The 14,295-nt window shown below is 46.4% G+C and overlaps 1 protein-coding gene and 1 non-coding gene across 10 annotated transcripts in view; one reads left to right on the top strand and one right to left on the bottom strand.

The window, feature by feature from the left end:
* Positions 1-14,295, bottom strand: part of CLASP1 (cytoplasmic linker associated protein 1) — a 167,608-nt gene that overhangs the window by 119,371 nt on the left and 33,942 nt on the right. For all 9 annotated transcript variants that reach the window (XM_075710059.1, XM_075710065.1, XM_075710062.1 and 6 more), the window contains exons 2-7: positions 10,933-11,011; positions 10,559-10,662; positions 9,981-10,072; positions 9,818-9,893; positions 6,745-6,842; positions 5,557-5,624 (exon numbers count right to left, since the gene is read on the bottom strand). In XM_075710059.1, the coding sequence (XP_075566174.1) occupies positions 5,557-5,624; positions 6,745-6,842; positions 9,818-9,893; positions 9,981-10,072; positions 10,559-10,662; positions 10,933-11,011 (517 nt within the window). The remainder of the gene's footprint in view (positions 1-5,556; positions 5,625-6,744; positions 6,843-9,817; positions 9,894-9,980; positions 10,073-10,558; positions 10,663-10,932; positions 11,012-14,295) is intronic.
* On the top strand, positions 12,266-12,382 carry LOC142593634 (U4atac minor spliceosomal RNA). Its single transcript, XR_012831111.1, has one exon. It is a non-coding gene; the product is annotated as a U4atac minor spliceosomal RNA (small nuclear RNA).

Raw genomic sequence — 14,295 nt, 5'->3', positions numbered from 1 at the left:
AAAATAGCATTTCAGTGACTCTTCTTTATTAGCATCAAAACACAGGAATCTAGAATAGTTTAGTTTCCATCTAATTGCCTCCAAGTTGTCAACTTCACCATAAACAGAATTCATTCAACAAACAGCGTATTTACTTTAAGCAATATCTCAAATACAGAAGTAGTTCTACTCAAGAGTAACATTGCTCCTTCTTCATAGGCTTTCAGTAACTGGAATTATCACATCTGCTATTTTAGCATTGTTTTAATTAACCTGCTTACTCTTAGAACACCAACTCACACAGGCAACTACTGAAACTTCATCCTCCCCTCACCTTACTCTGTGAGGGAAGAGATCTCAGCTCCAGACTTCTGGCTTTAAGATCTCCTGCTTTGATTTCCTTGCAGCCCAAGACCACTGCCGCCTCCACTATCCCTAAACCTTGCTCTCCCAAGCAAAATCAAAACTCAGCGTAGACAAGAAGGTCCAATCCCCTCCCTACCCACAGGTACCATACTGGCACACCATCACAGCATCGCTGTGTGCGCCAATGTAGAAGCATCTCCCAAAAACTGTGTGATTTGTGTTAAAAAAAAAAAGAGGGTTTACATCAAAGAAGGTCATATTGTGGTATCGCAATGATCAAGAGCATAAAACCCATACCAAAACGTTTTGGTTACTTTGGTTTGGGTCATTGTTTCCTATCAGCCTGTACCTCTCAGCAGATCACTTAATTCTTAATCTGTCCTGAAACTTGATTATAAAGCCTTATGCAGTCACGTCTGATACAAAGTCACTTCAAATCCATACAAAATCTGTACACTGTATGTTCAGGTCCTTCTAGACCAAGGAAACCCAAGCAGCATGAATTTATTGGTGTCTCCGTTAATGTCCAATAGCCTCTCTCTGTATCACAACCAACTGAAGATCATCACACAATGCCACACGAAGACAGCAGCTGACTAGCTGGCAATTATTGGCTCTTTCATGCTGAAAATGTATTTGTCCCAGAGGAATAAGGCATCTGCATAATTAGCAAAAGCAGTTACACAAAAAAAATTAGCTTGCTGAAAGCCCAAAGGGGGAAAAACTGTAATTTTTGCTTCAAGAGGCTGACTAATTATATGCCAAATAACAAAACAGAGATGTGCTGAGAATCATCGAGAAATCCAACGTGGATTTTAACTTCATATTCTAGCTATAAGGGCTGCTGGTAGCCTAGCAACAAGCAGCATACTTCAGCATGCCAAAACCTCCCTCTGACTTAATGAAACACCTCAGATTACTATGCAAACCTCCCCCACCCCACTATGCATTTGATTGTTGTACTACTAAACAATAAAAACAAAGCCTAGACAAAAAAAAATAATCAAGCAATTCAAGATAACTCGAAGAAGCACTAATGGACCATGGTATAGAAAGGTAAGTAAATATAGAACACATGAATCGTTTTCATAAACTTAAAATTCACATTCTGATTAGAGCTGATTCATTAGATTTATATATGGGATCAGAAAAAGCCCTATTATATTTTAACCACCTTTTCTAGCAGACTGAAGAGTTTTCTCTTCATTTGTGTCTTGGGAAACATTAGTTAAAGAACCTTCAACAGTTTACGGAATACTTGCTAATCTCCAGATTACTCCCGATATACAAAAAAATGCTGCTGCAGTTGCTTTCTTTTATTTGCATCTTCAGTGACCTGCTAGAGGAAAATTATCTCAAACAGTAGTCTCAGAGCCCAAGAGACGAGTTTTAGTCCTCGTTCTGCTTTGACCAGTTCTTTTGCCATATTTCACCATTTCAGAAGCAGCAGTTGCTTTCCCACCTGCCCAGTACCACTATGTTCTGCAATAAATCAGGTTTGACAACCAATTTCAAGTCTTGTTGTAATTAGCACAACTCCAGTGCTCCTGGGCCAGGGCTCAATTATGAGCGACACTTTAGCCAACACCTTGCTTTTGGTTACCTACCTGAGCTACCCACCAGAAAAGTATAGATTCACCATATTGACCCATAAGACCACATTAAAAAAAAGTTAGACTTGATCTTTGCTAGTGAGCTGGGAAGTCGTGATATAGCTTCAGTTAACCTTTCCATTTCGGAGGCGTGTGTTAACCCTAAACAACAGAAAGCCCTTCCCCATGGGGCAAAGCATGCTACTTTTCAGACGGGTCTGTTCTGCAGCTGGTACGCATGCAACATGGGGAGCAGCTCAGAGCAGAAAACCCAGTGCGAGGGAGCTGACGCTGCTCCTTCTGCAGTGCCATTTTACATTGACAAGGGCTTACAGACTGCAGTTTGCACGAGCATTTGACAATCTGCCTCCCAAAATCTCTGGGACACTCACGCAGCTTGCGCAGAGCTAGAAATAGTACATGCTAGCTACAGAGAGGGACTAACATGAGCTTTTAAGACAAGGTACCACTGCACCATATTGCCTGAAGTCATCTGATCCAGGCCATATAGCATGAAGGTTAAAGCATTAGTGGTGTGTTCGCCTGCTGGAGTTAGTCTAAAAGGAGTGGTATTAATGATAACAGATAGACACCCTCACGATCAATACCGTACTCTGCCAGACTCAAAGCATTTACAAGACTGAGACAGCTATTTCCTGAGAAAGGCGTATCTTTTGGATGTGCAGTATTTATCATCTTCCCTGGTGACTCTGACAACCACTGGAAGTGTCACCTTTGTTCAAAAGCTGCAGGAGGCGTCAGGGACACAAGAAACCTGACAAACTTAGCTTGTCTTTAGGCCATAATAAACTTGTAACCATGGGTGAAGATAAGCCTCCCCCCACTGGCTTGCGCAACCTCAAAAAGATAAACTGAAAGTTGCACAGAGCTGTTGACACATTAGATATGGTGAGCATGTACGCTGTATTTGTGCTGTGCTTGGAGGGCAAGGAAGAAGCAATAAACCAGCTGACAGCACTATGGGAAACTGAACCCTCCCCTCAAACACACAGAAAAAGATATTAATGACTCATGTTCTCATTATTAGCTTCATAAATGAGAACTACTTTAAAATTAACTCATGCAACTACAGACTTTTTTTTATTGTTAGGGAAGATGAAAAGGTTCTGGCAGAGCAATGGGAGATCCTATCCTTTCCACACCTTGCTCTCTGACCGCTTAACACTCCTCCACTCTCCCCAACTCCCTTTCCCCCAAGCTAGTTTTGGTCTCAGTGCCCACACATGAGATTCAATGGAGGAGAAATGCTAACACACACATTCTAGGGATTGCATCCAGCCACAGCACAAGCAAGGACAGCGAAACATCAGCAGATCAGGTTAAGCAGAGTGAGGAAGACAGGAGTATTTGTGTCTGGAAGCACAAAAAGCCTGTTGATGGAGTCAAGGACATGAGATAGGGTGTGTAAGGTCACAAGCATTCTATATGCAAGAAAGTTAAATCTTCAAATTTATCAAAACAGTGACAGAGGAAGAGGTGTTAAAAGAAAAAACAATTCTCAATGAAGCCTAAAACTAGCAGATCTAATACACATAGATGCTTTACTTGCTCTTGCAGGGGGAGCGGGGGGAAGCATTCCTATGGAGTCCTTCCTTGGCAATTTTAAAACAGATGGTTTGCTTCCTTGCAAAGAGATGGCACTAAGAATTGTCTGCCCAGGAAAGGTCATCCCCATTGTCCCATCTTACTTCTTTTGACATTTTCCATGGTGCCAGCAGCCTTGAATCACATCACACCATGTGCTAGGACATTCAGTCTAGAGACCAGAACCACCTCTCAAAAGCCAAGGATTAGCAAGTGATGTCTGTGGTACTGTTCTGAGATATGTAGATGCTAAATGATTGCACAGCTAAAACTTGCATTGCAAATAAATTACCTCTAGTTTCTTGCTCTTCATTGAAGTTTATTCTTACATGTATCTCACCCATTTCATACTAAATACTCGTCTAATCAGTTGTGACATACCTGATTTTCTACTAAGAGCACCTTCATTTGGAGTAGAAAAACCCTCTGTGAACTTAGCTTACATTTGGCTAGGAGCACATTAAGCTCCAAAATCTTTACCCCTCCCCCAAGAGAATAAACCCAACAGAAATCCCACCCACAGTCATCATTCCACCACAGCATTTGTTTAATATAAATAATAATAAATAAAAATAAAAAAAGACCATGTAGCAATACATCTCACCACAGAGCACAGGTGTGCCTCCTCAAACTCCAGACAACAGCAATCTACATAGTACAATGATACATCAGATTAACTTTTTCTTTTTTGAAAGCCCATTCTATTCCACTACTATCAAAACAAAAGTTCTACCTTAGCCTAGCCAAGTGGAAAGCAGAGAAGTTGGATCAGCAGTAAGCTTGTTTGAGTTAGGATTTCAGAACAAACAGCTGGAGGTTGTAAGCCTTAAGATGTTTACTCCCCCCCTTTTAAAAAAGTACATTTCTTTCTCAACTGCACTTTTTTGCCACTGTAAGCCTCATCTACCTACACAGCCAATATTTTCCCACATTATGCAAAAGCATGACTTAAACCCATTCCATCACAGAGGAACCTGCACTAGGTCATCATTCCCAAACATACAAGTGAGTATCACATCACATTTCTGAATAATCCAAAATATAACTTCAGAATTTTCAAATAAGTCAATTTTATTATTTCCTGCATGGATGATGTTTACCATATTTTAAAATGGATACAGCAAGAAGAATGGTGCCTAGAAGTGAAAGAGATATTTTTTTCCAATTTAAAAGAGCAGAGACCTCTCTGCTCTCTCAGCTTCTGAGAGCATGGTGGGAAAGACTGGGAACATCACCTCTCCTACTCTTGGCCTTGCGGAGGGTGTGAGCTTGATAAGAACCTACAGCACTGAACCCGTGTTCTTCAATCTCTGCTCTACTCGGCTGTTGGCAGAAAGATTAATTCCCTTCACCAAGAATTCTCTCAAAAATCTATTCCTAAAAAATGAGTGATACTTATTAAAAATACTTTCTAGCTCATAAGCTTATAGATAAGAAAAGCAGTAATAAACACTTTTTTAAAAAATAAGCAAAATACTTCTCAGACAAGAAAGACAGGATTAAGGTCCTGATAAGGGTCTTTAACTATCAGTCATAAACATCCAAAGTATGCAAACTTAGGAACTGCAAAATACAATTCCTAAACAATATAAACTTTAAATGGAACACTACTACATTAATATGTACACTTTCTGTGCTATTTAGGGCATTAAACAGAAAGGGCTTCTTCTCTTAAATTACTATTTAATTTACCTTATGAACAATTTAAACAAAGATGCACATAGACTTGAGAACAGAAGATGTATTTCCCTAGTGAAACTCAAGAGGAAAAGGACAGTTCTAACACCACCTCTTCTTGAAACGTATGCTTCATTCTCCTTCTGATACTACGAGGAAGACAGAGAAGACTAACTAAACATCAATTTTATGTGCTGCAAAAGCTATGTGTATATTTCTGAACAATCACCCATACTTGTCTTCCTTAACAGAATAGTCGCTCTGTGTATATTTGAATGCCTCACCAATTGAAAATTGCTAAAAACACCAAAAAGGGAATACAAGTACTTCTACTCACCACCTGAACTCTGGATCATGTTTCCAGATTTTTGGACCTCATCGAATTTTGTGAAAATTACATTCAACCTGTTTGAAAGTTAAAGAAATACACAATGAGTAGTTGAATTTAATTTTTAGGAGTCTTCTAATTTAAAATGTTACAGGTCACGTTTTGCTTCACTTGGGTCTTCGGGAGCACTGTCAAAAATGTGAGTGTGGAGGGAAGTTATTTTAAAATTTAAAAAATATCACAACATGCAACAGCTGATAAGAAAACCTGACAAACAACTGATACTACACAGGTGTAAGAGATATAATTGGAAATACTACATTACTGAAGATGTGACATATCTAATTGTAGATGCATTACCAGTTCATTACCGCTTTGCCTATCTTAATTATTTGCAGAAGTACAACAAACACCCCTAAAACACAACTGCATGCAACATTTGTCTTTGTCCCTGACACTTCTTTGGCATTCCTGTCACAGGCCTGGTGGAGCAGAATATGCTTATCACGTCTATTTATTCCTTCCCAGGGAGTTTATTACTTCGAGCTGTATTACGGTGGCAGATGTTTTCACTGGAGAACAGGCAACAGTACCTCCCCCTGCGCACACCCCACCTCTGAAACAACCTCCTCCCTCTGGGCATTGACACACTGCCGGCTACTCCATCCTCAGCTCTAACCCTGCTCTACCCTGCGCACCGGAGGATGCTGCAAGATGCAGAGCAGCTTTCTTACCGCACCTGAAGTGGCAGAAGCAGAGGGGCAGGGCTTTCATGGGGTGGGGTTTTTTTTGTTGTTTTTTTAATAAAGCCTTGGAACAGATTGATACAGACTATGTTTTTTTTTTTTTTTCTTTATGACAGCCTTTTAAGTTGCATAAACACAGGCTACTCTGAAGTGTCCTCTCTACACATGCAGAACATGCAGGGAAAACCACATTAAATCTTAAATGAGTTAACTACGCATCTGTAACAATTTTATTGGTTTTCCGAAGATGCTGTTCCAAAGATTAGCATACTTGGGCAAAGGTACAGGATTCACATTAAGTGAAACCTGAGTGTTTGTAGGATGAAAAAAACCAAACCCTGATCCCAGGAAAAGGTTCAATTATGCAGCTCTCCTGAAGCCTTCTTAAAAGAAGGGAGGAAATAAAAAGCAGACCAAAAATAGTGAAAACATAAGGACATTCTCAACTTACCGAGATTGGGGTAATCCTTTTTTACTGAGATCAGCCCTTACACGTTCACCAACATGTCTATAAATTTCCACAAGGCTGTTTATTGCTGCATCTCGAACCTGGATGTAAGATACAAGAGAAATCAATCATCTTTATAATTTAAATAAATAAATCCCTGCCCTACCTTGGAGAAAGAAATTTGCATTATTTCTCAGCAACAGTTGCCACTATACACATTACTACAGAGTTCATGAAGGACCTTCCATCCTTGCATTTCAGATATTAGCAGTATCGGCAGGTCTAATGTAATTGAAAAGGCAGTCGAGACGTAAGATGAAAGGTTTCGTACATAGGGACACACACAGGGAGCTCGGCTGCCTTTGCCAAACTCCACCCACTGTGTGCAACAGGCACGTTTACCGGATCAAAAAAGTAAGGAGACACACAAATACACCTTATACTGCTAGTATGTTATAAGACAAATTGATTTTTAAAGCCATCTTACAAACTCACATTTCTGTGTTGATAATGAAATATAGAGGGAGAAGTAATTAATCACCTGAGTCACCATGAATTTTGCATGTTTTCCAAACTGATTTGGAAGAAATTACTGAGCGCATCCTTCCCTCCACTACACAGAAGAGCCACAAATCTGATTAAAGTGTCACCTTTCTGTACTGAAACCCTTCCTCCATCAGACACAGCAGGCAGAGAAGGCAACCTATCTGCTCTGCCTACACAAATACCTATGGAGCCACGCACTTCTGCTTCTCCAAAGATGGCCTGGCAGCTAGCCAAGCACCCACACACATCAGGACTAGACACGGGCTATTTTGGGGGCACAAGCTAGAGTCGCTTATAGGGGGGAGTCAAAGGGCAGGCACACATGCCCTGCTTCCTAGCCAAAAAAAAAAAACCCCACCCAAACAAAAAATACACACAAAAAAACTTTAACACTTGACTCCTGCTCATCTCACCCTCATTCTCCTGCTCCACAGCCTTCCCATTCAGCAGGTCACTGCCAGTTTCCACACCGCTGCCTTCACTCATCCCAGCCCTTACTCCGCGGTCCTGCCTCTCTTCTCTCTGCCCATCAGCCCCGTACTCCACCAGGCAGGGCTTCTGGGCACAGCTCAGGAGGGACTCTTCGGTGTCCCCAGTTTCTGGGGATGCAGATCCTAACCCAGCCTCGCACTCTGCCTCTGACAGCCAAGGAGGGGAGGTTGCAGCACCTGCATCTCTGACTGCAGCCAGCCCACCTGCCCCGCGGCCAGGGCATGCCGACAAGCTCCGCCGTAGCCCCAGCCTGCCGCCGTGCCCGCTCCAGCCACGGCACGCAGCGCAGCAGACCGCAGAGGTCCTCGCAGCGTGATCCAGAAGGATTGCCTCTGTGTGTGTCAAGTTAATCAAGTATGGCTGCAGGACTGGGTAAACCCCATATTGGGCAAGGCAGGAAGCTCCTACTATGATACTTGCTTAAATCTGCCACAGCAATAACAAAGCTTTAATGCTCAAATTTTTTTTTGAGAAAATAGTAATAGTTTAAATACAGTTTTCATACCAGATGCTCACTGGGTTACACAAGCTCTTAAACTGTATTAGTTGAAAACAACAAAACCTTAAAACCCCCCCCCACAAACCACTCACTCTGAGAAGGGCAGTATCGAAACAGCTTCCATGTCCACAACAAAAGGGATAAACGCTGCACTTGACCGGGATCTGTGTTTCTCCATCCATCATGTCTCACCAAGAGAGGGCGGCATTGACCGAGCATCAGCCAGCTCGGCCCTCCCCGAGCTCAGGAGAAGGCACTGGCAGCCAGAAGCGGCCCCAGGGGAGCCCAGGACCGGGACCAGCCCCTGCCCCAGGACAGGGGCTGGTTCAGTTCAACCAGGAGCCACTTTGACAGCAATCTGCATCTCACCGGTTCGGGCATGGGCTTTCGGGGGATGAGACACCAGATCCAGGACGAGGGGCAAGAGATCAGCCTTATTTCCCACCACAGCTGGGAACTGGGATAATGAACCGTGCCAGGCACACGAGGAGGCAGCACAGAGGGAAAACACACCTCAGTCCAACTTTCTGATTCATTCACCAGCTCACCAATGGCAGGGCCAAGGTGTCTGTCTGTGCAACAAGTCGAAGTCCTAAACCCAGTGTCCCCTCAAAGAGTAACAGCTTGCTCAGCCGTGGCTCAGAACTACAAAGGACCCCAAAACGTTAAACTTTCTTCAAAACTTCTTGGAGTGACAGGTTTATCCTCCTGTGTCGGCACAACCAGCAAGGGAAGGCTGCTTCACACTCAGTCCTCCTCTTCAGCAAGGGGAGGCCCTGACAGCCATGGGAATACGGTCAACGCCAGAGCCAGCGTAAACCCATTCCCCACTTGGCCACCCCATGCTTCCTTCCAGCTAAACGCTCCAGACCTGGATCACATGTATTCATCACCCATGCTAGGAGGGCAACGGGGATATTAAAAAACTGCTAATGCCCATGTTATATGACATTAATTTGAATGCTACTTCTGCATCTCTCCTCACTAACCTCACATACTTGCATCTCATTTCAGGTTAGGTCCTGTCCAGGGCAGGACAAAAAGCACACAGAAGTGACAGATTTTCTTTTTCAACATGTATTTTAATTTGGTTTGCATTGCTGATTAAGGATCCTGTACAGCTTGCACACCTTATTCAGAATCTCCCTGTACAACTTCTGGCAGTGCATGTGGCCAGGATATCCAGCTGATCCCATTTGCCCTCCCTGCCCAGACTGGTTCTTCTCTGAAGGCAGAAGGGTGCTGCACGGAGCTCAGAGGGACCCCTGCAGCCTCCCTTACATTCAAGCTGTCAGGCACAGGAGCTCCCTTCCCACAAAGGTTTCCTGCTCTGTTCACCTCACCTGCAGATTCATGCTCTGTTGAACTCTTGGAGTAATTGATACGCTGGTTTAGGCATACTTCAAATCATACCTCTTCAAAACCAGCCAAGGATTGTTCAGAGCACAATTAGCTAATTTACCAGCCAGAACGCAGAGCCTTGCTTACCAACAAGGCAATAGGCACAACTTTTAGACGTGACTCACAGCAAAAGCTTACCTGGCTGTTTGGATCTCCAAGTAAGTTACATATATGTGGCACTATCTTACTCAGTGTTAAACTCTGAGCTCCAGATCTGGGAATAAAGAACAAAAGAGCACCAGCGTGAATCACAGAGCAGGCTTGCATGCATAACGTGGGTTTGCAGGAGGTTCTGACTTACGCATTGAGCGTTGCAATAAGGCAGAGGCAAATCCCTTCTCTTGTCCGGAAATTCTTGTGTTTGAATCCTCCTAGCATCCTGTCCCACACGTACTGTGGAAGACAGAAAAGAAGGTGAGACAGGAAAAAAGGAGGTGGGGGAAGATACAGATTCCTTCTTCCAGCAGACATACACCTAACATCTCTGGGGCTTAAATATAAGCTTTATATCCATCCAAGCAGAACAGGACAAGAAGTAGAAAGACGTTTTTAGGTCTAATTCTTTGTTCTGTGCTGACTTCACCAGAACTCCCCATTAGCTAAAACAATACTTTTAGTTACAGAAAGCAAGTATCTTCTAAGGACCCAGAACAACTACACTGACATCCACCCAGCCATCCTTGGGAAATCTGACACTCACACTCCCATGTGTATCTTGACATGCAACAGCATTCTCAAATGAAGCAAATAGCTCATAACAAGATATAGTGAGATGAAGCCATTTCATACAGGGCCACAGGAGAAAGTCTTCTGTCTGACAGAAAAAAGTTCTCATTTTTAAGCAGGCACTCTCACACTGCAAAGGGCTGTCGAGCATACCTGAGGGTTAGCAGCTTGTTCCATGATTTTTAGCAGCAAGGTCTGATCCTGCTCCCTCACCGAGTCCTTAGAGTCTCCCAGCCTATCAAGTAAACTTGGCAGCACTGAGGAAAGAAAGCAGGAACATCCAAATCCCTCAGAAGAAAACTGTCATGGTGGCACAGCCCCTCTGCTTCCCCCGCTGCCCGATGGAGGGATGAGCCCTCCCGCCCTGCCCTTCAGCAGAGCCTGAAACCACCAAGAGCCTCCTGAGTGCTCTCCAGGGGAGAAAGAAGGTTTTGTGTACAGCATCAAAATGCTTTGTGTACAGCAGCCAAAGCAGATCCCACCAGAGCGATGGCAACATCCCCCCGACTCACACGCAGACCCCTTACCCGTGCCAATCTGGGCCTTGAAGCGATCTTGCAAGCGGGACACCAGTGCAGAAAGGATGTCAATCCCCAGGAGAACCACCTGCAAGCACAGGACAGACGGCATTTCAGTGCACGGCCCTTCACCCCCGGCCTTGGCCGACGCACCCGAGAGGCGGGAGCACAGGCACATGCTCTCCTGGGAGAAGGGCCCCTTCCCACCCATGCCGTCGGCACCGTGTCCACCTGCTCCGGGGCTGCGTTCCCTCAGGTAACAGGGTTGCCCAGCTATGCGCAACTCTTCCTTGCGTGGCTTCTGACAGACAAGCTGAGTGGTTTACAAACAGAAAAGCCTCAAAAATTGTTGCTCCCTGCGACATTTACAAGCCAAAATTCACTGCCAAGAACTTGACAAAGCCAACAACTGTAATTGCTGCTCAATGCCAAAAATCATACATATTTATGTGCAATGTGCACATACCATACGCATAACAATTTTGGTATTTGCTGTAACTAACATTTCTAATTAACTGTAATTATTACACTTACAATTATTGCAAGATGGTGTGCACTAACAGCTGCTTAATTATTCACTCGCAGAAATTAAACCCAGCGTTTTCATGACATAACGATTCTATGATTCTATGATAAGTGAAACCCAGGGAAAGGCACTTTGAGAGAAGCTTCAGGACAGGCTGCAGATCAGAAAACCTGCTCTGATTAACTCCATTTAATAATGGTACACAAAAAAAAAATCATATACTGGATATATTGCGTAGCTTGTACACTAAACACTTGGCAAGGCCCTACAGAGCACGACAGTTCTGCACGAGACAGCTCTCCCCACGTTTGTAGTGAGGTGCTGGGGTTCGCAACCCTTGGAAGTCTTACAGACAGCCGTGCTTCTGCGGCGGCGTCACCAGGGCTGTCACAGCGCAGCGCCGCTCCCTGCGGACGGGGCACCCCCTGTACGTACAGATATCCATACATCTGTCCATACATCTATACGTATGCAGGCGCACGGAGGCGGCTGCCGGCGGGGCGGCCGTGCCGGGCAGCGCCGCGGGCGGGCGGCAGGGGGCGCGCTCCGCCGCCGGCCGGCGCGGCTGGCCGGCCCCCTATGCAAATCAGCGCCCGGCTGGCGCAGAGCACGCTGGGTAGCGCCGCCACGGTCGGGGAAAAAGGCTTAAACGGGGGCCGGAGACGAGACAGAAACGCCGCTCCCCGCGCCGCTGCGGAGCGGAGCGCGCCCCCGAGCCGGGCGGCGGGGTAGCGGGCCCGGCGGCGCGCCGCCCCTCGCCCGGACCTAGGGCGCGGTTCGCTTTCCCCTAGCGGGGCCGCGCGGCGGCGCTCGCCAACCGTCCTTATCTCGGGGTTGCGCGGCTGCTCGATGAACGCGTGGTGAGGGCAGCACTGCTAACGCCTCAAGCAACACGTCAGCGCCCGCCTCGCGCGCGGCGCAATTTTTGGAACCCCGCACCGTGGCGCGTGCCCGGCGCGTTCCCAACGACCGCCGCCAGCGGGGCTCGCCCGGCCCGGCCCAGGCCGCTACGTGCCCCGCCTCCCTCGCCAGGGGGCGCTGTCCGGCCAGCGGTGGCAGACGGGACCCGAGAGCGTGACGCCACCGCGGTGTCCGTTATGCTGCCGTCACACGAACCTCGCACGTCACCGCCAGCCCGCCCGTTTCACCCCTCCCCCCCAAAGCTACCCCGGCTGCTGCGCCCGCGGTCACCACCCGCGCCGAGAAAGAGCCTACGCCGTGTCCGGTCTCCTGGGACGAAACTCCCTGATCCAAGCGCCTGGCTCCCAACTTGTCCCAACGTTACCACTTTACCTTCTCCAAACGGCTCCTGCGGTTTTCTCCCATCACAGCAACAGGCCCTTCAACCGCCTCATTTTTTGAATTCAACATCCTTTGCAGCAATGCCAACAAGATCTAGAACCTATTCATATGCCAAGGGAGAATGTTCCTCGTGCTTTTGTAAGCCGTGTTTCGTTTCCACACTCATCTCACACACTGGGTTTAACCCACCATCGGAGCCAGCTGCCTCAAGCCCCGTCGCTGCCCGCCTGTCTGCCAGCTCGCCAGGCTCCAGAGCCCCGGCAAGAGGACAGCCTTTAAAAGCATCTCTGCTAAGGAGGATCTAAGAGAAGTCACTGGGACTCCGAGTGCCCGCCATCACTCACAGCTGTCTGACCAGAGTCCCACCCCAGCAGCATCCTGCACGAAGTAAGTGTGCTGCCTGCAATTACGGAGGTGTGCCCCCGGGATAAGTCTGATCCCGGGAGAGGAAGGGATCCAGCTCGTCTTCAAACTGCCTGCAAGTCAGAAAGAGCGTGGGGAACTCGGCACTCAAACATGAAAGGAAACACACGCGCAGTGCAAACACAGCCAGTTACCCTGCAGTTCGCCCCCCGGATCAGACAGGGCGGATGAGCTAAGCCTCCCAAGGCTTTTTGCCGTTGCGCCTACAGAAATGGAGAGCTAATTAGCACAATGATCACAGTGGTGGCTTGGACAACTATTGAGGAAACAACCACTGGGGGTGACCAGGTGTTACTCCCCACCACACTGGATTCATTTCTCAACCCTGATGTGCCACCTGCCTCTGAAACCAGTGAAGGTCAGAGGTTGAAACCTGAATCACAGAATCATTTAGGTTGGAAAGGACCTTTAAGATCATCCAGTCCGAATCATGTATGGATTGAGACCCAACGATCCAATAGATACGGATAACAGCAAACCCAGGGCACAACTGGCAAAGGAATAAAGCATGAATGGAATTCCAGGTCTTGCTTCATGCTCCAAACAAAGGTGGGACTCAACTCAGCAGTATCTCTAGCAGCACAGAGGCCCCCAGCCCTCAACCAAGAGAATACCAGGTCAGCAAATACTGCTTTTAGCCCCCTACTTTATGCAGGCCCCAAAGAGAGTCATGTCAGGTCTCCCAAACCACTGCAGAAACACACAGCGGCAGAGCCCTAGCTCCGCGGCTCTGCTGTTTTGCCCATTTTACTCGTGAGGTTCCCCAAGACAGTCAATAAAGCAATTTGTGCCATCCAGTATTCCACTCAATTGGCATCTGCTGCTGCTTTGTAACGTCTCCGAGTACTTTCCGTAGGTACTAAGGTCAGCCAGCAAGCCCTTCTCCTGCCTCCCTCCAACTGCCAGGTCTCAAAGCACCATCACTCCCAGTAAACAAGGCTCTTGTTAGTTCCCAGGATGCAATACAGCTTTTCCCAATACAGAAAATACTTTTTTTTTTTTCTGAAGAGGTCATAAAAAACTTACTTCAAAGAACTGAAAGCATCTGTCCTTTAATACCTGGGTGGTGTTGAAAGCAGGCAGCTCCACGTATCAGAGAGCAGACAGCCTGTCACCATCTG

Source organism: Pelecanus crispus, chromosome 5 (genome assembly GCF_030463565.1).
Source record: "Pelecanus crispus isolate bPelCri1 chromosome 5, bPelCri1.pri, whole genome shotgun sequence".
Classification (NCBI taxonomy): Eukaryota; Metazoa; Chordata; class Aves; order Pelecaniformes; family Pelecanidae; genus Pelecanus; species Pelecanus crispus.
Note: the sequence above shows the minus strand (reverse complement) of the source record. Positions and strands in the feature narration are given on the sequence as shown.